General features: G+C 32.2%; 1 protein-coding gene across 4 annotated transcripts in view; it reads left to right on the top strand.

Moving 5' to 3' along the window:
• The window catches only part of COL11A1 (collagen type XI alpha 1 chain), a 264657-nt gene that overhangs the window by 200549 nt on the left and 37023 nt on the right, over positions 1-27085 (top strand). For all 4 annotated transcript variants that reach the window (XM_051993218.1, XM_051993221.1, XM_051993219.1 and 1 more), the window contains 7 exons: positions 3995-4048; positions 6352-6405; positions 20375-20428; positions 20853-20960; positions 21351-21404; positions 22329-22382; positions 24680-24733. In XM_051993218.1, coding sequence (XP_051849178.1) covers positions 3995-4048; positions 6352-6405; positions 20375-20428; positions 20853-20960; positions 21351-21404; positions 22329-22382; positions 24680-24733 — 432 coding nt within the window. The remainder of the gene's footprint in view (positions 1-3994; positions 4049-6351; positions 6406-20374; positions 20429-20852; positions 20961-21350; positions 21405-22328; positions 22383-24679; positions 24734-27085) is intronic.

Consider the following 27085-nt stretch of genomic DNA (forward strand, 5'->3'; position numbering starts at 1 on the left):
AAATACATACACACATACACACACATATACACACATACACACCTTTTTCATGAATCCTGGTTTCATAGTTCTAAACATTTCTCTCCTAATTTTCTTAGTCTCACACACACACACACACACACACACACACCCTACTTATGTAACTGCTGTTCATTTTATATATTTCTATTTCTATATCTCACAAAGTAATAACTAGAGTTCCACCCTCCTCCAGTCAGGATGATCTAAATCCTAGTCTTGTTCCTGAAACATCCAGGCTTTTTGTCCCTTGGCAGGTCACTTCATGGGTGCTGATATGTTTTGACACAATGTTTTCTCAGTGAAAGCTCTTTTCCAAAAAAAAAAAAACACTTATCCCCAAAATCACAACAGTGAGCCCAATATTTGGTAATATTCTCTTAGTCTTTGTGGTTAGGATTATGTGTGCAAAGGGATAGGAAAGAAAACAATGGTTACATCTACATCAAGGGAAGGATAGTTAATGTATTTGTATTCTATGTAACTGTTTAATCTTCTATTCTTCAAACTAAGTGTTTACCTAACTAAGGGATTCTGCCTGTATTTGAGTTTTAGCACTTATAACATGTAAGTATTATGAAGTTCAAATAGAATCAAGAAGTATCTAGCCATTTCCATGTATAAAGGTTTTCACTCATCAGCAAAACCCTTAAATAAATAATTAGCCATGGGAATTTAAGGTTAAATAGAGATTAAGTTATTAAATGGCTAATTAATTTTCCTTTCTTATGCTCTTGGGTCAGTATTTATTCCTATGTATTTCTCTTATATTTCAAATAGATCATAACCTCATGAAGAGCTAAGATCATATATACAAAATGCCTTGAATGTCTTAATAAAACCTAAACTCCTTACCCAAACCACAATAAATGCTTAGTCAATGCTGTTGACTTTCTGAAGTTGATGGATGACTTACTCAGTATGGCTTACTAGCAATAACAGATAGATATCAAATGTCTTTTCATGATAAATTATTCTCCTCTGATTACATTATTACATTCTTCTTTATTGTTTTAGAGTCCAGATAACTTTTTTTTAAGCTGATGGTAAAGAACTAACTTAATAAGTATATCCTAACCTTCCTACTTTTTAATCAGTTCTTATTTTCAATTTGACAAAGTTCTCAGTATTTGGACTAGATCTCGGTATTTTATTTCTAATAATAAAACAAACCCAAAATACCCTAAATTTCTTCAACAGATAAAAGATAGTTTGCAGGTAACAGCCACATATAATTCAAAGAAATCAAGATATAAACAAAATGTGGTCAAATAATTTTCTACCTTCCTTATTTCAAGGAGCCAATGGTTAACAGATAAAGGATCGTGGCCATATTGTTTGTAAATTGTTTGCAAATGTTTGGCTTTTGTCAGAAGCAAATACAAAAAAATGATACTATCATCTAATTACAGTTTAACTCAGCTGTTAAGTAGGGGACAAAATATTAACAACACATTACTTAAAAATTAAAAAGTTTTTCAACTTCTCTATGCCATATCAAATTTTTCATATATTTGGGCAAAACAAGGAATTCTATGTGATAATGTTCATTGTTCCATATACTCTCTAAATTCTGCTGTCTGAAAAAAAATCACACATAACTACTAGACTGTGGTGGTTTGGGATTAAATATCAAAGCTTATTGGGAGAATACTATATCAGAGAAAAGAAGAATCTGTCTTTGTCCTTTCCCTATCTCATCCCCTTTTCCTTGTTCACCCCAAAATATAAGATTAATCATTAAGGGGAAAAAATCTGATTTTATTATTCTACATGGATTTAATTTTCATCTCTTTGTAGATTATACACAGAACTATTTAGCACTACTCTGTCTTCTGAGCTGTATTCCACAGTTCCAGTGGAATATTCAATAGACTACTCAAAATATTTAAAACAGAACTCATTATTTCCCTTACCAAACCTTTACCTCTTCTGAACTTCTCTATTACTGTCAAATAAATTACCAAGTTATTATCACATCTTCCCACTTGCCCAGGCTTACAATTTAGTTATAATCTTCAATTTACTCTCTTAGATTCCCCACATAATAGATAAATCACCAAATCCTGCCATTTCTTGCTATTTTTTACAATACTTCACACATTAGTATCCTTTTCTCAACTCACCACTTCTCAACTGTATTTTTAATGATCAGCTTTAAATTGGTTTGCCTGTCTTATTCCCCTTGTAATTCATCATCCACAGAACTGCCAAAATGATTTTCCTAAAACAGGGTTCTAATTATGTTAACCCCCTGATCAACAAATTCTAGCCTGTTATCTGTAAGATTGAAAAAAAAACCCTTCTAACATTTAATACTATCAAATTCTAGCCTGTTATCTGTAAGATTGAAAAAAAAAACCCTTCTAACATTTAATACTATTCACAATCTTAACTCTTCTTCCATTTTCAGACTTCTTAAACTTTACTTCTGTAATATTCCCTTACAATAGTAAACTTGTATTAAGTACAAGAGAAATGTAAGGTCCCTTAAGGTCCATTCCTTTCTCTGTAATTTTAGGAAAATTATTTTAGATGGACTTCTATGAGCTTAATCACAATTACTCTAAGCCCCCAGAAAAGAAATTTCCTAACATTTAGCTAGAAATTGGGTCCCCTAATTAAACTTATATATATATATATTTAGTATATAAATGCGTGTGTGTGTGTGTAAAAATTTGGTTTGGCTTGTTTTTTTTTTTTTTAGTTAACCCTCATTTCTGTGGTTAAGCCACCAATCTAGTTACTAGAAATATTTAGTAATAAAATACCCAAACACTAATATAACACAGATACTGTCTATAAATAAGCAGACACCAGGAGGAAAAGTTGAGGAAACAACAGGCTACTCTCAGTTCTTGAACGGATTGGTACACGGGTGCTGCTAGCCAGATTCTTTTTCTCTGACTTGCCTGTAGAGCTATTGGTCCCACTATATCTCCACCCTCTTTGCAACCATTCTTAAACCTATACTTTAGCCATATTTGGCCATAATATCCCAGTCTTAAATAATACAGCACTTGTGGCAGCAAGGGACATTGTATGATGACATCATTTTCTGAGGGGGACATGTTATCTATAATGTCCTTTTAATATTTGTTTTGGCTTTTCATATATGGCTTTTTCTCAACTTTCCTTACAAAAATATTTTAACCTAAAAAAAAAATCTGAAAACTGTGAACTCAGTCCTACGATTTCTTCTTCCTTTTAAGTAAGTGGTTAAGACCTCCCATTTTTTTGTCTTATCTCTATAAGACTTCATTCTTTCCTCTTCATTTCCATATTCTTAGAAATTCTGTCTTGTTCTGATATACTTCCTTATTTTATTTTATTTTTTTTTTGTTTTTGTTTTTGTTTTTTTATACTTCCTTATTTTAATATAAATTTCTGACTGCCTCACTAAGACTCTCAGGCTTTAGCTTTGATTGATTTAAAGACCTCTGCTCAAGTAAGTTCTGATTGATTAATGTAAAGACATGCATTTACCTAACAAAGATAATTACATTTAAGTGGGTGGGAAAATCAGTTAAACCTTATCTATAAGCTTCTCTATTTACCACTTCTGTGCTTTTGAATTGACGGTCCTTCCTGTCTAGAATGCTCTTCCTCTTCACTTCTACCTTTAAAGTGGCTTCTTTCTAGTTTTTGCTCAAATGCCACCTTTGACATGAGATTTTACCTGATTCCTCAGTTACTTGAATGTTCTCCTTTATGATTATTTTCCTTATGCTCCATCTGTGACCTCCCACATTAAATCAAAAGCTCCTGGAAGATAAAGACTGTTTTTGTATTTTTCTTTTTTTTTTTTTTTTTTATGGTATTCAAACATTTAACATAGCAACAACCACATTATTAAGCATTTAACATATGCTTACCGATTGTCATTTTTAAAAAATATTCTTACCCAGAAAATGAAACTTTAGGATAACTTTAATCTTGTACTGTCATTGTTTTAATAAATATCTTTCTGTTACAGGGTCCACCTGGTCCTCCAGGCCCAAGAGGTCCTCAGGGTCCCAATGGTGCAGATGTAAGAAATATTTTATTTATTTTAATTTAAATAAAGAATATTTGATTCTGTAAATGACTGGATTATTAGAAAGATTACTTCTAATTATTTGGGAACAACTGAAATATAACATACTTAAGATTTACATGCTAGAAGGGAACCTAGTCAGGATCATCTAATAAAATTCATATATTTTAATTTTATAGATGATAGCACTAAGATCTGGAGGGAAAAAAAGTTGCTTAAGGTTATTCAGCTAGCATCTCAGATACAAATACATGATGACTAGTAAATATACACATACACATATACAAATAAAGGGAGGTGGGGTTGAGAAAGAGACAGAGAATGGATTTTTTTTAACTTATAAGAACTAAACTAATAAAATTAGGCCACATTGTAGCATAGTGGTTTTGGCTAATACTCAGTTTAGAATAATAGTGCCACCATTGGCACTAAGGGATGACATATGGTTGTTCTCTGCGATATCAATTCAAAAAGGGAGAACTATGTTATAAATATCCCTAATGTCCTTTTAATAATGTATATGGGTTTGGAATATATGAAAACCCAACCCTTTTAAGGTATGTTTTGGCTTATAAGACATATTGAAGTGGTGATTAAAATTTCTATTTCTTTCTTTGAAAAAGTGTTTTTTTTTTTTTCTTGTACTAAAAGTATTTCTCAATACTTCTTTTATTTGTGGAATAATCCCATGTTCAGTCTATCAATTAAAGTCCTTTTTTGCTTAATAAACTTTGAAACTTTCAACCTTCATGGTCCCACAATGAAAAGTTCAAATCTGTTTAACAGTTCTCAATGGAAAACTCTGCAGTACCTTAGCAACTATCCTTCAATGGAGCTATCTCAAGTCTTCAGTCTTTCCTCAAGTAAAGCAGCTAAGAATTACATGCTAAGTTGCAAGTATTGATAAACTTAGACAACTTTTTGGAATTACATTGATCTAAGCAATATGGTTATATCCTTCATTAAAATAATATAAAACTTAAGCAGATAATGATGCAAGGTGGCTAAACTAATACTGTTCAAGTCACTAAACTTCTCTGAGTCTCAATTTCCCCATCTGTAAAGAAAATGATCTTTAAGAGCCTTTCTAGCTCTAAATCTATATCAATGTCTTAAATATTATGAATGGGCAAAGAGTCAAACACAATTACAATGTGATTTGTTTGTAACGTGGTTAATTTTCAACTTTTGTTAGGATAACATTTCTAGAAAACAGAGTACAAGACAAAAACTTGAATGTTGATATAATGAATTTATGGGAAATAGGGGATTAGGCTTTTAGAGCCATTAAAGCCATAATCTTTCCCTAGACATTGTTGAAAATTCATTTTTATTCATATAATTCTTTATAATAAAATATTATTTCTAATAATATGTACTTTTTAACTCAGTGAACTATTAAATAACACATAAAATGCAATATAGAAAATAAAATTGATAACATGAAAAATATTTTTTTCACTAGTAATTCATAATAATTCTGTGACTTTTTATGCTACATCTCAATTAAAAAAACATATACCTCAGGCAATATTCACCTTTTATTAAATACATAAAACATAAAATGCCATAAATACTAAATAAATAAATAAGATTCTTAAAACTAATTTTTTAACTTGAATCTTACCTTCCACCCTGTGAGGGCATTGTACAATCTACCATACTGCTCTTAAGTGTTTCTGTTAGCTGCCCTCTGGAAACCAAGAGAGAACTTGATGGAACTTTAATTATTTCATTTGGATAAAGTCTGAATATCATTTTAGAGCCTAAAGGACTTGTATTATACTTTGGGTGCATCATTCCAACAAACATCCTGAGTTTTTAAAACAAATAATGAAAATATGCAATGAAGGGAGAGTTCTTTACTCTACCCTACCCTTTACCATCACAGTGATGGAATGAACAAGAATAATGAAGCATTAAGTAGGGTACCATTTATTCCACAAACTTGTGTTCTTGGTATCTCTCATTTTTTTCTCTGCTTAGTATATTCACAAATGATTGCCAATGTGAAAGTGAAAATTAGATTATCAAGAAAATCATATGAATATTTGAAGTTACAAAAGTAAAATGACAAATGTTGAAAAATGATTGTTTATATAAGCAAAGTAACATTGCTCAGAGAGAGCTTCCACAATATGTGCCTGAACTCTTACCCATATTTCTACTTGTATGTCTATTTAGCTGCTGACCACTAATTAGCACAAATACCTAGATGCACATTTTATAACCAAAATTCAACTTCCTCCTTCTATTTATTTGTATATCTCACTAATTTATCTTTTTCTGTATTTCAGGGTCCACAAGGCCCCTCAGGCTCAGTTGGCTCAGTTGGTGGTGTTGGTGAAAAGGTAAGGAAATTACTAAAATCAGAACTTAGACAATCTATTGAATGATGGAAAATACATAGCTTTAAAAGCAATTTATGATAGAAACAGTATAGTGCTTTATACCTGTCAGCCACAATGAAACATATATTCATGTTTGCATATATGTATATATATATTATATATATACACACAGTAAATACATGCATATGCATGTGAATGTCATATACCAAATTTTCCAACAGAATGCACAGTTCGTAAGCAAATTGCAATAACTAAAATTTGTCATATTTTGCAATATTTGGAATACAAAGTATTAAACATAACTTATCTTGAAGGTATATAGCATTATACATATAGCTTAAGCATTTTAACCAATATTTTAAAAAAAAACCTTTCTAAAATTTATCTAATACAGCCAGAATTAGTAAGGTTCATTAAAACACAAAAGATAAGAAAATCATTGTGAATGTGAATCCTGATAACCAAATAAGTTCCATTACTGCTCTTGGTTCAACTCTATCCTTACCCTCAACAAAACAACACACATACACATACACACACACACACACACACAACACACACACACACACACACACACATTTTATGTTTTTAATGTTTTATCTAATGTTACTTTGAATATATTGTTGGAAACTTGCTATAAGTTTGAGGATTTTATGCTTAAGCAAAATAGCCAGTGACTTTGTGTATTAAGAAATAGGGTTTAATCTATTGAAATGGCTTTCAATAGTTGAGATAATTTACATGATAATTTACAAGTAGAATATAAAGTAGTATATTCCAGTAGGTAATGATATTGGAATGCCAACTAATTGTGTTGTTTACTGAACTTTTAAAATAAGGCATAGAAAAAAATATATCTATCAGCAAAATAAATGTGAAAGTATAAGCTATCTTAGTAAATAGTAGAATGCAGAAGGTAGAGTGCTGAACCTGGTTTCAAATCCCTAATTTAAATAGAAGTTGGGTGATCCTGGGTAAATCATTTAATTCTCTCTGTTTTATCATATGTAAAAAGGTGATAATTACTGGAAAACTTACATTATATATCTAATGTTAGATAACTAAGACAAATAAAGTATTAGCTAGAAGTCAACTGTTATATTATTATAAACAATAAAATGTGACATAATTTGAAATAAGATGGAACATATTAAAACATTGGCCAAAAAAGGTCTTGCAACTCATATCAATTTCTTCCCCATCTTTTCCACTGCCACTACATGCTCTCTCAGCTTTGCTTATCTCCATTCTCAACAGTTTCCCACACACCTTTCATATCACTATGCAATTCACCTTCCATTTCCATAGATCTAGTCATTTTATTTCTTTGCTGACTTACCTTTAGTTATGTTGCATCATAAGTAAAATTCCAACTTCTTTACATAACATCCAAGGTCCTACTCTTTCAGCCTTTTCTAAATGAAACCTTTGTTTTATGCTTTTTCTTTGATAACAGACTTGAGAGCAAATATCCCAGAAGTGCCTTTTTTTTTTTTTTTTTTTTGGCAAGGTAATTGAGGTTAAGTGACTTGCCCAGGGTCAAGTGTCTGAGGCCAAATGTGAACTCAGGTCATGGTTCTTCATCTTTTGTACCAAAACAAAATAATAATATGATCAGAGTTCTTGGCACATATAAAGCACTTAATACATTTTCATTGATTGATTGATGAGAAGTGTTGAAAAATAATAATAGCTTGTTTGTATGTGTGTATAAAACTTGGTTTGCAAAATACTTTACAAATGTTATTTTTGTAATAATCTTGAAAAGTAAATGCTATTATCCTCATTTTATAGATGAGGAAACTGAGGCAGATAGAGATTAAGTGACTTGCTTAGAGTTACATTGCTAGCAAATTTCTGAAGTGAAATTTAGATTAATCATGATTCTAAGTCCAGTATTCTCTCCACTGCACCATGTAGCTGAACTATATTTATGTGCATCTATAAATGTATTATATCTAAATACTATATCTATAATATATCCATGGTATTCCATTGATATTCCAGTTAATTAACCTATAGATAATGGGAATTAAGCTTTTTGCACTCATTCTTTACTTTTCTAGATGTTTCCTAATGATCTCTTCTATACTATAATATAGAATTTTCCCAGTAATCAGTAAAATTCACTAGCCTGCAGTTTGTGACTGATTTAAAAAAAAAAAAGGAGGGGACTCTGTATCTTTTCATTAGTATAGTATTTTGTCTTTTTCTACAGTCTTTTAAAGTTCACTCACAAGTATATCATTAGTCATAAGATTTTCAGTATCAAAAATGATGCTCATAAGCATGAGCAAATTGGTATTATTCTCTATCAACAATTTTTGTTTTACTCTTTCTAATCCAATCATCATTATCTTTATAAGAGAATAGTTGTGTAATGGTTTCAGTTCTATTTCACTCCTTGTAACCTTATTGGAAGTTTTCTCAGCAAAGATATTGGAGTAGATTGCCATTTCTTTTCCAACTCATTTTACAAATGAGGAAACCAAGGTGAACAAGGTAAATGACTTGTCCAGTGTCAGATAACTGGTAATTATCTAAATCTGGATTTGAACTCAGGTCTTCTTAACTTTAGACCTGAAGCTCTATTACTAGCTAAGCGATCCTGGGCAAGTCATGAAGAGTTACACATCACTAACATGACTAAACAACAATAAAACTCCAATGAAAAATTTAATTAAAAAATTTTTTCATAGATTTTTGAAGATTTCATTGTCTATCAAATGTAAAGAGAATTTTACTTTCAAACTGCCTTCAGACATATAAAAAACAGTGTTATTTGAGGAAACAGTTTTTCCAGTACTTAATCTGTAATAACAACAGGGTTTTTTGTTTTGTTTTTTTTTTTTAACACACACATTGACATTGAACAAAAAGATTGGCTGTATCACTTGGATAATTTGGGGAGATTTATTGTAGTCACCAAAGAGATAAAATCTGGTATTTTTTAAATTTACTTTACATGGTAAACTTTTTTTTAATAGCTTTTTATTTAGAAGTTATATGCATGGGTAATTTTATAGCATTGACAATTGCCAAACCTTTTGTTCCAATTTTTCCTCTCCTTACCCCCACCCCCTTCCCCAGATAGCAGGTTGACCAATACGTTACATATGTTAAAGAATAAATTAAATACAAAATAAGTATACATGTTAGGTTATTTTGCTGTACAAAAAGAATCAGATTCTGAAATAGTGTACATTTAGCCTGTGAAGGAGATCAAAAATGCAAGTGGACAAAAATAGAGGGATTTGAAATTCTCTATAATGGTTCTTAGTCATCTCCTAGAGTTCTTTCACTGGGTGTAGCTGGTTCAGTTCATTACTGCTCCATTGGAACTAATTTCATTCATCTCATTGCTGAAGATGGCCAGGTCCATCAGAGTTGATCATCATACAGTATTGTTGTTGAACTATATAATGATCTCCTGGCCCTGCTCGTTTCACTCAGCATCAGTTCGTGTAAGTCTCTCCAGGCCTTTCTGAAATCATCCTGTTGGTCATTTCTTACCAAACAACAATATTCCATAATATTCATACACCACAGTTTATTCAGCCATTCTCCAATTGATGGACATCTACTCTGTTTCCAGTTTCTGGCCACTACAAAGAGGGCTACCACAAACATTCTTGCACATACAGGATCCTTTTCCTTCTTTAAAATCTCTTTGGGGTATAAGCCCCGTAGTAACACTGCTGGATCAAAGGGTAGGCACAGTTTGATAACTTTTTGAGCATAGTTCCAAATTGCTCTCCAGAATGGCTGGATGTGTTCACAATTCCACCAACAATGTATCAGTGTCCCTGTTTTCCCACATCCCCTCCAACATTCCGCATTATCTTTCCCGGTCATTCTAGCCAATCTGACAGGTATGTAGTGGTATCTCAGAATTGTCTTTTTTTGCATTTCTCTGATTAATAGTGACTTGGAGCATCTTTTCATATGGCTAGAAATAGTTTCAATTTTATAGTAAACTTTTAAAGTGATTTATTTATTATTTGCTTATTAATAATTGATTCTTATGGCTTTATCTTGCTAGTTTTCAGAAATACACTAATAGAAACTATACACCTAAATTTGAATTCTGATTTCTCTTCTTTTATTTTTCCAAGTTTGTACATTATAATAGATTTAGGGTATGTGTGGGATGTCATTTTTAGTTGATCATAGTTTCTATAATTGAGACTAGCAAAAGAAAATTCATATGTAACTCTGTAACAACTAATTAATAAACATTTATTAAACATCTCTATGTACCATGTACTGTGCTAAGTGATTTCATCCAGGGTCCTCAAACTTTTTAAATAGGGGGCCAGTTCACTGTCCCTCAGACTGGACTGGAGGGCTGGACTATAGTAAAAACAAAAACTTTGTTTTGTGGGCCTTTACATAAAGAAATTTCATAGCCCTGGGTGAGGGGGATAATCATCCTCAGCTGCCGCATCTGGCCTGCGGGCCATAGTTTGAGGACCCCTGTAAAAATTAGACAGTTGATAGCCACTTAGTACACTTATTTTTCCAGTGAGCTAATTTCTTCATGACTGTATGCATTAATGCTGATATTAAGATTGTAAGAACTATTCCAGATTTATTCTTGCCTATATAAGCAAATTGAAAACATGTATTGCTCCTTCTAGATCATTTTGCCTTTTCCCAAAGTTCTTGTATTCATTAAAAAAAAAAAAAAGTAAATTAGTTGCTCCTTTATGTTTTTGTCTTCAGTCTTCCTGTTGAAGATGAAGTGTATGCCAGATGTTTAGAGTTTTAGGAAACTCCCTTTCCACCTTGCTCCTTTTTAGTAAAAACTTTATCTAACAATAGCCTGCCAAATTTGAATCCACTGAGAACATTTCTGTCAAGCAAAGTTTGTGATTTGTGTATCTCTTACACTCCAACTATGTTCTATTACTCCTAAATTTATTCACCCCAGAAAATTTAATGGATCTTTTCTTTTGCCCTATTTTCATCTGGTATTATTTATGGGCTAGAGAACTTGATAGATATAAATTCCTAACTTTAAGATCTCCCTTCAGGAACCATGAGTGATAATTCACCTTTGATTAGAGAATTCTAAAAATCAGTTTTGCTTCCTTGGTGAATGCATCAATGCATTTTATCACCTTTAGCACAGTTGAAAAGCTATTAGATCAGTAAATTATTCAATGACAAAACATAAGTCTTGATAAAGTTGAATTTTGCTTATATAAGTTTAATATTATCTGCATTTATTGTATATTTTGGTCAAGACATCATTTGCTCCCATATCAGCTTCTACTACAATCTTTTTGTAAGTTTCTCAAATCTTTTTTTTTTTTCACTAACATTAGTGATAAAAGGGAAATTGGTCTTCCAGTGGTCTTCCAGCTTTGTAGTACTGCCATAGTTGAGCACAACACACAAAAAAGGTGGAAAGCTTCTAAAAAATATCCCTTTTATTTGTATAAGATCCAGTGCTCAGTCTCTTGAATTCTGGGGAACTTTTAACTTTGGGGTCACCCATTAAGCAACCCAAGGCTGGCACTGAGCAGGAAATGGCTTTTGTCCATCTAAAAAACCAGGCTCTGATTATATCATCTAGGAGACCAAAATGCCTTCTCCTCTATATAGTAGTTTGAGGTTTAGGAACATTGTCCATGAACTTGTCCTATTTCAGGACACATGGGCAAATATATATCTGCTTCTATAATGTATTTTTGTAAGAAAAATTATCATTGTCCCAGCAGCTGCCATTGCTTGGATTGGGTAAATCACTTCTTAGGTTTCTGATCTCTAAACTGTGATCAGAATGTTATAGAAAAGTCATATATTCATTATCTAATGATAGATAGCTAATGATAAAAATGATATTTTTCATGTACGTGTACATGTGGGTATGTCCCCACCAACACCTCTATTAAATCTCTAGAACACAGATCCAAAGTTCTGATCTGTTGAACTCTGTCCCATCTTCCAAGTTCAAATATATTTTCAGGTGATTATCCATGTGATTCTAGGCAAGTCATTTAACCTTCCAGCCTCAGTTTCATCAATTGTAAGATAGGGATATTCATTGCATCTATTTCTAAGGATTGTTTTGTAGCTTCATCAAGTAAAATAATATTGGTAAAGTGTTTAGCACAATGCTAAACACTTTTAAAATAATTTTATTTTTGATAGACAAAAATGTTTTTAATCTTTATCCTACCTTCCCCCTTATTAAAATAAAATAAAAATAAAAATCCTACAAAAATTGCATGATCAAGCAAATTTCCACATTATGTTTAAATATATGTATGTATGTATTTCATATACATATACACACATATGTATACACAAATATACACACATGTCTATGTACACTTAAATATACATATATACTATTCTATATACTAAGTCTACTAACTCTTTTCCAGGAGGTGGGTAGCAATCTTCCTCATTGGTCCTTGAGTTAATCATTGTTTGGTTAATCATTGTGTCGATCAGTGTTCATGTCTTTCCTTTTTAACACTATTCTTGTTATTTTATAACTCTTCTGTCTGCATTATTTTATACAAGTCTGCCCATGTTTCTGTAAAACTGTTTCATCATTTCTCGTAATATGGTATTATTCCATTATAGTTAGCTACTATAATTTGTTCTAACATTTCCTATTTGATGGACACATTATTAATTTTCTAGTCTTTTACTATTTAACAACAACAACAACAAAAAATGAACAAAAAAAACCTAAATATTTTTGTAAATATAAGTCACTTTCCATTTTCTTTGATCTCTTTCATCTCTTTTGGTTTGCTTTAACTACTTTTATGGGTTATTGAGAGAAAAGTCTTTTAAAGACTTAAAGTAAGTGTGCATTATTCTTGTTACAGAGAGGCCTATTGACCCTGTAATAAAACCTATATAATACTCTTTTGGAAAACTTCTCTCAATGTATAACTGAAAGAACATACATGAAGATAAATTCTTGAAAAAATATTTTCTGGATGGAGATCAAAAGAGCAAATTATCTCCCCTTAATTTTTGAAAAGTCTCTACTAAGAGAACACAAATGATTTCTGGACAGACAGGAAACCTTTTATAGAACTATAGATAAGAATATTAAATTCAGAAGCTTCAAAAGAAGATTTTGACATGGGATCAGTGAACCATGTTTCTGGAAAACATTTTTAAAGTGAAGAGATTCAAAATATATATTCCTTCACTTTGGAGTATCATGATAGATCTAGAGGAAACAAAAAAGATTAGCTTTTAGATTTGAGCACTACCAAAAATGGAGGTCCTCTACCCACTATTATTTATCTTATTGAATATAATTTATTTTTACTTCAAGAATTAAAAACAAAACATTCTAATTTTGTTATTTAATTCTATAGAATAATTACCCCCATAGTGAAATAATTGAAAGTATTAAAAAAAATCTCATCCTTTGAAGTGTGAAAAACATGATTAAGCAATTGTTATGTTTAGAAGTGTTCTGTGATTAATATTCATGTTTTTTCTGTGCTTCATTAAGTCAACTTTTACTTTTAAAACAATCACCAAAGATGTCAGAAACTTTTTTTTAAAAAGAAATCGTGTCCTTTTTTATAATAATTATTTTCATTGCTAATATTCCTCAAATATGCTAGCTCTATTAATTCAACCTTGACCCAAAACTAAAAATCTGTTCTAGACAATCTTCATTGAAACCCCAAGTAGTAAGTGTGACAAATAAGAAAAGCTTGGATGCAATTAAGTCTGTTGTCATTATATTTAGAGGGAGTATGGTACCATATTAAGAGATGATCTAGATTCAAATGCTGACTGTCATTGACAGTGTGATTTTGGGCAAGTCTTTTTACTTTCCTATGGCCCATTTACTCTTTGCAAAATGAGGGACTTATATGAAATTGCCTCTAAAGTACCTTGTAGCTTTAAATCCTATGATAATAATACAAAATTTGTTTATTAGTAAGAATTTGTTAAGAGCCTACTATGTGCTAGGTATTCTACTAACTGTTAATAATATAAAGGCAAAAACAATTATCTGTCCTCAAGAAATTTGCATTCTAATGGGGAAGACAATAAGTTAGTAACTATGTACAAACAAAATATATATTTAATAAATTAGAGATAACTAATTGAGGAAAGGCATCTAGCAGAGAGAGAGCAAGAAAGACTTCTCATAGAAAATGAGATTTTAGATGGAAACCATGAGATAGAGGAGAGAAATCTAGATAAAGGGAATAATCAGTGAAAATGTTTAGAATTAGAAGTAGAGTATCTATTTCATCTTAGGGAGCCACTGAAGCTTATTGAGTTAGGGAGGTGACAGGGAGCTTTGTACTTTGGAAAGATTATTTTGATAGCTACTCAACTATCAAAACAATTTGGAATAGAGGATAGAGTGAAATGAGAAGAGACTTAAGGCAGTGAAAACATCGAAATATTCTGGGAGTAAGTGGATAAGGGCCTGTACCAGGAAGTGTCACAGTAAAGAAGGCAAGCAATTGTATTGAATCTTACTCCTCCTAAGAAGCACTACTTTTGAGAACCACTTTTATCTAGCATAAGTGAGGCCAGAAAACTTTTACAAAGGTCTAGGTTACCATATTGAACATAAAGTGATGCATGAGCAAAATTATATAAACTTGCAAGAGATTTCTATGAAATAATGGGAAAAGTTGAAACATTTATAAGTGCAAAATGTTTTTTTTTCTATAATGAAATTGTTGTAGTCAGCTTTACAGTTGCTTCAGTTATTTTGCTAATAAATTCATTAAAATTTATTCATAAGACAAGAACAAACAGCTCCTAAGATGTACTAGAAAGCATGCCTTACATATAATTCCATTACTGTTGGCTGTCTGAATGATTTATGACTTTTCAAATAATGCAAATAATGGGATATGTAAGTCTAATTGATCTTAAATAACTGAGCAGATTAACAATTCATTTTGAAAGAGAAATCAGTAATTTTTAAGTTAACAGTTTTAATTTCAATCTAATAGCACTATCATCTTGTCAAAGACTTGTCCATTGTGCAGTTTTAATTTTTTAAAATAACTTTATTATTAAAATATATGCAAAATAGTTTTCAACATTCACCCTTACAAAACCTTGTGTTCCAAACTTTTCTCCTTCCCTTTCCCCATCCCACGTATAATCCATTCTGATATCCCCTTTTGTTTTATGGAAGAGTTCATCCCATTCACATTCACAGTTAAAATTACTAACTCTGTATTTCCTGCCATCTTATTTCCCCAAAAATTATACTTTTTTTTTTTCTTTCTCCCTTTCTCTCTTCCCCAGTGTTTTGTTTTTGACACCACCTCCCTCAATCAGCAATCCCCTTTTAAAGCTCCTCTCCCCTTTCTTATCCCTTTCCCCTTCTAACTTCTGTTCTCTCTTCTATTATCTCTGCCTTTCCTTTCTCATTTCTCCTCCAATTTCCCTTTATGATGAGACATGTTTCTATATCAAACTAAATAGGTCTGATATTCTCTCTTTGAACCAAATCCAATGAGAATAAGTTTCACACAATACTCATCCCTTTCCCTTCTTTTGCTCAAATTTAATAGGTCTTTTTACCTCTTTATGTGATGTAATTTACTTCATTTTACCTCCCCTTTCCTCTTCAAGTGCAATCCTTTTTTTTCACCCCTAGTTTCTTTTTTATATCATTAAAGACAAATTATACCTATACTCCTAACAAAGATAAAGTTCTCTAGTTTAACATATTATCTTCCCATATAGGATTGTAAACATTTTAACCTTTTAAAAATATAGATTTTTTTTCTTCCCTTTTTATTTTTTTATGCTTCTTAAGTTGTGTATTTGAAGACCATATGTTATGTTTAGCACTGGTCTTCTCAGCAAAAATAAATGAAAATCCCCTATTTCATTGAATGTTCATCTTTTGCTTCCCAAAAGATTGAATTTTGCTGGATAGTTGATTGTTGGTTGCAGTCCAAGTTCCTCTACCCTCCAGAATATCACATTCCAAGTTATTCCATCTTTTAAAGTGGACGCTGCTAGGTCCTGAGTAATCCTGGTGGTGGTTCCTCAATATTTGCATTGTTTCTTTCTGGCTACTTGCAATTTTTTCCTTGATCTGAAAATTCTGGAATTTAGCTACAAAATTCCTTGGAGTTTTCATTTGTGGGTTTCATTCAGAAAATGATCAGTGGATTTTTTCAATGTCTATTTTCCCTTCTGGTTCTGGAACATCAGGATAGTTTTCCTTGCTGATTTCTTGAAAGATGTTTTATAAGCTCTTCTTTTTATCAGGTAGTCCAATAATTCTTAGATTGTTTTTTCTGGTTCTATTTTCCAGACAGTTATTTTTCCAGTGAGATATTTTACATTTATTTTTTATTTTTTAGGTTTTGTTTGTCTGATTCTTGATGTCTCATTGAGTCATTCACTTCCATTTGTTTAATTCTAATTTTTAGTGAATTTTCTTCAGTTATCTTTTTAAATTCTCCTTTTGCATTCAGTTAATTGAACTTTTAAATGAATTGTTTTGTTCATTGGATTTTTATCCCATTTCACAAATTCTGTTTTTCAAGAAGTTGTTCTCTTTTTCCATTTTGCCAAAACTATTTTATAAGGAATGATTTTATTCAGATAATTTCTGTGTTTCTTTTTTTCAGAGATCTCTTTTAAGATCCTTTTTGAATTCTTCCAAAAGAGCCTTTTGAGTTGGAGACTACCACCTTTTGGGGTTTCATCAGGGGATGTTTTGCCTTTAGTTTCCTCAGAGTTTTAGTCTGTTCTTCCCTGTCTTTATAAAAATTATCTATGGTCAGAGCTCTTTTTTTTGCTTTTTGCTTATTTTTAAAGGTCAAAGTCAGCTCTGAGGGTAAAGAGAAGATTGTCCCATGCTTCCTCTACAGGCAACAGTGGCTTTACAACTGCCCTGGGGCCAGTGCTGCTGGCTTCTTTCTCATGCTGTGTGGGCATGGCTAAGTTCTACATTATGCTACTGTTCAGAGGCTCTCTATTTGTCTTCTGTAATTGTTTTAGAAGCCTTGCAGCTGATACACTGGCTTCTGAACCAGGGCAGAATAGCAAATGCTGCTGTATTTTGGCTAATCGACTTCCACTAGATTTTCCCTGCTTATTGAGGCATCTCCACCTTGGGTCTTCTTGCAACTAATCTGGGCTGCAACCACTTCTCCCTACCGCTTGCACCATTGAGACAAATTTTTCCCTGAAGTTCTTCTAAAATATCCTCTGTTGGAAATTTGTTACACTCTAAATATTTATGGTTCTGTCATTCCAAAACAAATTTAGAGATTTGATCTGATATTGATTCTGAGGGAAACCAGGAAAAGCTAAGACAAAGACCTGTCTATTCTCTACCATCTTGCCTCCCATTATCTATTTTGAATTACAAAAGTGAAAAGTTGATAATATGTGGTCACTAAAAATATTCTACCTGTCCCTAATAACATCCTAAGAGGATGTTTTAGTGTGTTTTTGTGCTTTGGGGTTAGTATGATGCAGAATAAATGCTGTCTTGAGTTTTTAAGATACATCTGTCCCTTTACCTTATTGTAAAGATAACTATATATGCAATCTGTGCTTAGTCCTTACTGGGAATAATTTAAAAGTTTTATCATTGGTCAGCATACAAAGCAAGTAATTGGGAAAACTTTTGTCTAGATGACATTTAACATTCACTCTGAGCCAATCAGTGCTCAAATAATGACCAAGTGGGGCTGGCCTGGGACCTATTGTCTGTCCATCAATGAGAACCAGAGTGATTTGGGTGCCAGGAATGATCCTAACCTGTAAACCCCAAAGTTCAGTGATAAAAATTTACATCCCTTTGGGCAGAGCACTCGTAGCTAAAGATATGGTGCCCTCTGTGGGAAGAGGGAAAGGAAAGGAAAGAAAAAAAGAAGAGAAAAGAAGAAAAGAAAATAAATTATATTACCCAGTTCCAGTTGGGTCCCCAGTGGAGCATACTAACCCAGGTTGTTGTTAATCATTTGTTCTTCATACTCTCAGATAAGCACCATGACATAAGGCTGATGATGAAAACAGTGAATGTAAATAGCATTCATTTCTCTTTCGGCCAGAAACCCCAAGGATTTTCTCCTCCCAGATTAAGATATATGTATATATGTATGCCTCATTCCTTACCTTGCTTTAATCACTGATTGGGCATTGCCTCAGCCAAACTGAGATGAAGACCTTAGCTTAAAAAGACCAAGCTTGATCTCACACTGCATCTGGGGCCATCTCCAGTCATCCTAACCTATATCAGGACCCAGATGGCTCTGGAGGAAAAAGTGAAACTGGTGACTTTGAACAGTTCTCCTTCACTTAAATCTAATCATTTGCATGTTATAGCATCACCTCCCTAATGTCATGTTGTATTCAAGAATGAAGGACACATAGCAACAGCAATATCTAATAGATAACCAAAAAAAATGTCCAATATAACTCAACATATTAATACCAACTTGGATGGTTAGGGAATTGTTTTAAAAGATGTTATCATTTGGAGATGGTGATCCAATCCAACAGCACATATTATATGCAAGGCATTGGAAATATAAAGACAAAATTTTAAAAACTAGTTCCTACTCTCAAGAAAATTACAATTTACAGGGCACTCAAAACAGTTGAAGGAGTTTTTAGAATCCATGTTTTGCAGTTCAAGAAAATTTCTTCTCAAAAGTTAGAAATGGAATAAAGTAACCATATAAGAATGAAAGATACAGTTTTTACCTGAATAATTCTGAAAGGTAACAGATTTTTATATTTTCCCAGATTTGTAAATGGGGCATTATAATAACAAGAGTGTGCTAGAAGATGTTTATCAGTCCACTGAGCTAGGGAAAAAATGTCATTCATTAATAATTGTGGGAAGAATGAGTCCAAAGAAAGGATTTGAAATATATTATATACATGTTCATGAATTGTATAATTTCCCTTAAAATATGGCTTTTCATCTGGCTCAGGTTATTTGCCTGAAGTCTTTTCTTGTTTTGAAATCATTAACCATTTTTAATAACACTTCCTTCACTAGAATTCTAGAGAATCAAATTCTACAGCATTTTCATAATAATTATTTATTTTTATTATAGAAAATAAAGCATATAAGTTAATTAACAACCTGCCTTCAACATCAATCTATTGTCTATCTTAATATGCATTATTTCCCTTTATGTATTCTTTAATCTACCTAAAATAGCCTTGCTATTTTTCACACACAAAATACCTCTCATTTTCAAGATTCTGTATGAGATGTTCCTTGAACTTACAATGCTTTTCTCTTTTTTTTCAACTCTGAAAACTTCAATTCATATGCCACATTCTACAAGAAGCCTTTTTTGATCCTTATATCTGCTGATGCTTCCTCCCTCAAATTTCTTGTGTTAAATATATATGCATATGTATATGTGCATATATATGCATACATGTATACATATATATATTAAAATTTTATATGCACACTTCTTATTTCATTTAATATAATATTCTTCAGGCTAAAAACCATTTCATTTATATTTTTACCTAGCAAGACAAGTTTTCTAGTCAACAAGTATTTTTAAGTTGGTACTGAATATATGTTTATTAGTTGATTAAAATTATTTGCCAATGACTAATAGAATAAGTGACATGCACCTATCAATTATGGAAAGAAGACTGACCTAATAGAAAAGCTAAGTTCTAGTTCATATTTCATTATCAACTAGTTATGTGATTTTAATAAGTTCATTTACCCTTGATCTAGATCATTTTCCATAATGTCCCAAATCAGGATTAACACCTTCTGCTTCTAAAATTCTATGACTAAACAGACAGACCAGCCATTTATTAAGCACTTAAAATCAATGCTGTTACTAAAGTTGTCTAGTTTACCAAACCAGTCTCTAATAGGAAAAACAAAATTATACAAAAAAGGGAAAATTCAAACTAGACTAATCTTTGTGATAGTTAATGTTTATTTGGCTTTCATATTTCATATATACATATCTTTAAATGATAGGGTGAACCTGGAGAAGCAGGAAATCCTGGCCCCCCTGGTGAATCTGGTCCTGGTGTAAGTATTCAATTTATTATTATTAAAGAGAACGACAAATTCTAAATATTCTTTTACTCATTAATGATATTTGACTGATTTCTTACCATTACTTAAGTACAGATTCTCTATATGTAAAACCAAATTGTTTCATGCTTGTAAGCATCTTGACTTCTAACTATTTAAAGATGAAGAAAACATTATTTCAATAAAAATGTTATTCAAGCTACAACCTATTTATTACATAAGGCACTTAAAACATTTTTATATGTACTTTCCCTAAAATTTGGTACTGAAGGAGTCAAATAAAAATTCAAATAATATATAATAGGAAATTGATTTTCTTCAAATAAGTGAGAAAGTTTAAATTGGATTGTCATCATTTTCTCTCTAACATGTTTTGGTATAGAACCTTTAAGTAGATCTTTTTTATTATAATATGCAGGGTCCAAAAGGTGAAAGAGGAGAAAAAGGTGAAGCAGGGCCTCCTGGTGCTGCAGGACCTCCAGGAATCAAAGGACCCCCAGGGGATGATGGACCTAAAGGCAACCCAGTAAGTGAATCAACTACCTTAAAACCAAGGCACTGATGCAATTCTCTTAAGAGAGTTTTCAAGAGTTGTATTTAATAGATCTGGAGCTTCAAAGTCAATAATAAGGGAAATATATTGTACAAAAATAGAGGTAAAGAGAGGGTTTTTTTATTTGTTTGTTTGCTGAGGCTATTGGTCTTGAGTGACTTGCCCAATGTCACACAATACGAAGTGTTAAGTGTCTGAGATCAGATTTGAACTCAGGTCCTCCTCCCTTCAGGGCTGGTGCTCTAACCACTGTACCACTTAGTTACCCTTGGGAAGGGGAGGTTTTAAAGGCTTTTTCAACTGTTTTGTTCGGTTGGAATTCATTAGCTAACTACTTTTTTTTCCCTTTTTCAATTTTTCTAGGGTCCTGTTGGCTTCCCTGGAGATCCTGGTCCTCCTGGTGAACCAGGACCTGCCGTAAGTATCCTAGAAAGCAAAAATCCTTTAGAAGAATATATCCTTTTTGTTGCTTTTGTTTCTGTAGGAAAAATGGACCTACATTTGAATATAATATGGAGCCATACTTTGTGATTCTTTGGAAATGGACAAAATATGTCTTTATTATAGTTAAGACATAGCTAGATAATAGATAAATAGTTGAATGAACAGATACACTGATTATTTGCTAATTACTTATGTTCTAGATGTGATGCTAAGAGCTGATTTGCTTAAGAGAACAAGATTAGCCCTTATAGGAGCTTAGATTCTAATGGGGGGGGGGTGAATATAATACATAATTTACATGCATACTTATTATTATTGAGGAAATATGGCATCAACTGGCATGACATGGTTTTGATAGGAAAGTGTCCTGGAAGAATGAGTCCAAGAAAAATATGGCAAAAGATTGTTTATTAAAACCAAGGGACCAAGGGATAGAATCCAGATGACAGGTAGGAAGGAGGTGGAGGTCATGAGCTGATAAAGAAGCATGGCATGAGAGCTTGTTTGCTGGTGGAGTATGTACAGAAATAAGTGGCAGAATGATTGTGTTCTTTCTGACTCCTTCATCTTCTTCCTGACAGGTCTTTTTCTGTGGGAAAGAATATTTCTCCATAATGCCATTCCCCCTGAATCAAGAATGTTCAAGTCTATAATGTTTTCTTTGAGTACTCAGTTAAACTAAATTCCAATAATTTCATTTAAGATTGCAGAACTGCTACTCCTTCTTCTGGCCTGGGGGCAGTAACATGCTCTGGTTGTCCAATCTGTCATGATATTAATAAATGTTGACATTATGTTAATTGGAATAGCTTACTCTATTTTCATTTCTGGCAAAAAAGTGGTGACCAAACGTAAACTACTACAAATCATTTAGGTTTTCTCTTATCGCTCTTCTAGGGCCAAGATGGTGTTGGTGGTGATAAGGGTGAAGATGGAGATGCTGGTCAGCCTGTAAGTAAGCGTTTATATATTCTTTTAATTATCTTAAAGCTCTTTGGGGAAATAAATGAAGATAGTAAGCTTCTTAGAAAGCTCATGATGTGGTATAATATTTTCTAGGAGAAATTCCATTGTTCTTTTAGTTTCAAATTGATTTTTTGCAAATATCTATTTAAGACAGTTTTTTTGTTTGTTTATTTGCTTTGTTTTATTTTTCCTATGTTACCAATACCTGGTGGCTTTAACTATCTGAAGCAGATTTTTTACATGGAATTTATTGTTTTTTAATTGTCTGTTGTTTTTTTTTTTTAATATTCTATGGTGCAAGTCAGAGAAATGAAGGGAAGATTTGAGATCATTTTTTTTCAATTTTACTAACTAGAGCTGTCTGAAAGTAGCATGGATTATATAGAATGTAGCAGTTTCCCCATCACTACTTTTTTAAAGGAGGGTCTGACATACCATTTGGGAATAGCATTGAGGGGATTCCTGCACAGGCATGATGTTAATTAGTCAACAAGCACTTATTAAATGTTTTCCATGTGTCAAATCTTAGTGCTAAGCTCAAAAAGACAGAAGGCAGTTCCTGGTCTCAAAAAGACTGTAATATAATGGAGGAGAAAACATAAAAATAAAACATATCCAAACAGGCTATATGCAGGGTAAATCAAAATGATCACAGAGGGCATGCACTAACATTAAAGGAAACAAGAGAGACTTTTATGTAGAAGGTAAGAATTTACCTGGGACTTCTGGAAATCCAAGAGGCAGAGATGAAGAAGGAAATGTATTTGATGGATGGGAGACAGCCAGTGAAAATGTCCAAAAAAGAGAGACAATGCTTTGTGTGAGAAAAATTAATAAGATCAGTGTCACTGATTTAAAGAGTGTGAAAATGGGATATAGAGTATAAGACACTTGAAAATGTAAGGGGGAGGGAGCAGATTACAAAAGTCTTTAACTGTCAAACAGGATTTTTATATGTGATCTTCTAAGTGACAGGGAAAAAGTGGAGTTTTTTGAGTAAGGGTGACATGATTAAATTTATACTTTGGGAAGATCATTTTGACAGCTGTGAGGAGGATGGATTGGAATGGGGAGAGAGTTGAGGGAAACCAAACGAGTTATTCAGTAGTCTAGGCAAGAGTGATGAAGACCTGGACTAAGAGAAAAGAGGAAATATAAGAGAAAATGATCAGATTAAAAAAATATTGACTCTGGCATAAGAGGGTCTAGATTCTATCTCAGGCACATTATCTATAAATGCACTACTGTGGGCAAGTGCCTTAATATAATGGTTCTCATTTTCTTCATCTGTAAAATATAGAGATTGAAATAGAAGACATCTAGGGGCCCTTGCAACTCTAAATCAATGATATGATGAATCCATGTTTGCAGTCTCAATTCTGAAACTTTATGTAGATTTTTTGTTGAAATTTAAGGGTTACCAGGAATGCACTCTATTCCCATCCTCAGATATCTTCCTATACTTGACCAAATTCTTCACTTTATACTGCTGGTTAAAATCCCACAAATTAGACATTTGTTCGATTACTGAGCAGTCTCTTTCAGAATTTAAAAATTAAGTCACAATCTTAACATGAGTTTTTTTTAAGATGTAAACATTAATTTTTATTTTTATTTTAAGTTTTTTTACATTTTTAAGGCTTTTTATTTTCAAAACATATGCATAGTTTTCAACATTTCCCCTTGCAAAACCAATTTTTCCCCTCCTTTCTCCCCACTACCTCTGCTAGAAACAAGTAATTCAATATATGTTAAACATGTTCAATTCTTTTATACATATTTCCACAATTATAATGCTGTACAAGAAAATTCAGATCAAAAAGGGAAAAAATGAGAAAAAAATAAAATGCAAGCAAATAACAACAAAAAAAGTAAAAATACTGTGTTCTGATCCACACTTGATCCCCACAGTCCTCTCTCTATTTGCAGATCTTCATCACAAAACTATTGGAACTGGCTTGAATCACCAACCCGAGTTATTTTAACTGGGATATTTTCCTATTAACATATAAGAAAACCTATCAAGAAAAAGAATATTTTGATGGAGACATAATTTTATTATCTTAGTAGGGAAGACAATTGTCAATATGATTCCTAATCTTTCCCAGGTCTATAGAATATTAATCCTTTGAGCAAGTAAGGGGTTAGAAATCTGTGAAAGGGAAAAAGTGATGCTTTGGAGTGCAAGTATAGTTGGATTCAATAAAAATAACTAACTATATAGATACTGGGGTGTTAAATTAGCATTTTGTTCTTTAATATGTATATTTCACTTTTTTCAGGGTCCTCCTGGTCCTTCTGGTGAAGCTGGGCCCCCTGGACCTCCTGGAAAAAGAGTAAGTTTTTAATTGTTCATTTGAAACTTTTTCAAACGTTTTCTACTGTAGCCACACTTTAGGTTTGAGTGAAGAATAATTTGAAGAAAAACTAAAAAGAAAGACAAACCATTTTTTTCTTTTTTTAATTTAATTTAGACCTAATTATTATCTACTTGTGAAGACTAATAATATGTAAATGATATAAAGAGTGTCAGGATTACTTTCTGGGACTGATACATGATTTGGTATTAGGAGTGAAGTAGGAGAAAGATTGGATTCCTCTTGTCTAAAACTCTCCCTCTGGACGATTACAGGAAATCTATTAGGGAATAATTCAACAAATACATATGGATCAGAATCTAAATTCTTCCATTTAATCTTTAAAGCTTTATGATCATCACCTTTACTATTAATAGTTATTTATGGATCAATGGAGCATTAGCATAAACTCAACCCCCACCCTAGAAATATGTTAAGCAAAAAAGACCTAATAATTAAGATAAGAAGATTTTTGGCATTAAATTATAGTTTGTTGTTGTTATTGTTGCTCTTCAAATTGAATAGAATATATGACTTTTATGACAAAAAGGCCAGTTTTAACTAATTAGGGGTCCTCCCCTCCTCCCTCCCTCCATTCCCTCCCCTCCCTTCCTCCCTCCTTCCTTCCTACCTTCCTTCCTTTCTACATTCCTTCCTACCTTCTTTCTTACCTTCCTACCTTCCTTCCTTCCTTCCTTCCTTCCTTCCTTCCTTCCTTCCTTCCTTTCTTCCTTCTTACCTTCCTGGGTATACAGGGTAGTTGTATCAAATGTTGTATATATATATAAAAATAAATATAAAATCCTTTATTTAAAAAGTATTTTATTTAAAATACTATGTAAATTTTTGCCATTGTTATTTTTATTCTCCATTCACAAATGGTTTTCTGTGTATCTTGCCCAGTTTCTTAATATTGCCAAGAACAAAAAGTTTTTAACAACAGAGTCCTTTTTTTTCTTTAGATTTATTTCCATTCAGTGGTTTGAGGTCATAATTGGTGGTACTATTGCTTTCCAAAAGTAGCCACTCTATTTTAGGAGGAAATCCTGCTGAATTTCCTCAACTTGGAAAGAAGGAAGGGTCAAAATATTGGATCCTTTCTCAACAATTTACTTCACTGTTTTCTGCAACTTTTTCTACATTAGATATGAATCTTATAACTAATAAATAGCTTCAATAGCTCTCATTTTCCTCCCACTCAACAAATGTTAACATTGCCCTTCTGAGATCAGCCTTCCATTAAATGGCTTGCTGTTTTGTTTTATTTTGTAAAATAAATCCAATGATTTTTAAATGTATTCAAATGAAGTCTTTGCTTAGATCTTTATTTGAAAGGAACTTGGTAATACAAAAATTCTTTTATTCTCAAAGGTACTTAAATTATTCCTGTGGACAGATATCTTCTCTAAATATACACTTGAGAAGAAAACCCATTATCTTTAATAACATAATATCTTTTGCCCCAATGATTAGTCAACTGATTGTTGTTATTATTTAGTTATTCATTCTGAATATTTGCTGTCCTTTATGGAATTTTCTTGGTAAAAATAATGGAGTGGTTTGCCATTTTCTTCTTTAGTAGCTCAAGGCAAACATAAATTAAGTAACTTCCTCAGGGTCAAATAGATAATGTGTATTTAATTTGAACTCTGGTCTTTGTAACAGGAGGCTAGCATTGAGCCATCTAATTGCCTAACTAATTTTTTTCACCTCCCTCATTTAAAAAACAAAAAAGTAAGCCCTTCTCCTTGCTGTGTTTTGAGAATACAGAAGCTAATGATAAGTAATATTGTAGTGTATAAATATGAAATCATCCTTTACATTTCTACATTCATTCACATGTAATTCATTGGCTATTATTTGCAATGGGGGTGATATAGAAATGAAATAGGATATAATTTCTCTACCTTTAAGTATTTTTATAGTCTATATAGTAAAATTTTGCACACACATAGACACACACACATGCACACACATAGCAAAATGCAAAACTTTTAAAAAGCATATAAGAGCTACAAACAGGTTTATAAGTAAAATTCAAAATGAGGGAGTAGGGAATCATTAATAATCTGAAGTAAAATAGGAATTATGTAGCTTTTTGAATTTTCAAGGTCCTACTAAAATACCACTCCTTTGAAACACTTGCAACCATTCCATTCTACTCATTTCACAAGGTTCTCTCTTCTTTTATGAATTTCTTGTTTACAATGACACTAATATTTGGCACTTGTATGCTTCTTTCAGTGTTATTTGTCTTTTTATATTTGTATCTCATCTTCTCAGCTAGATTATAAATGTTTTAAGATGAAAGGTTGTTTTCTATATAACCAT

This window comes from Antechinus flavipes, chromosome 4 (assembly GCF_016432865.1).
Source record: "Antechinus flavipes isolate AdamAnt ecotype Samford, QLD, Australia chromosome 4, AdamAnt_v2, whole genome shotgun sequence".
NCBI classification, from domain to species: Eukaryota; Metazoa; Chordata; class Mammalia; order Dasyuromorphia; family Dasyuridae; genus Antechinus; species Antechinus flavipes.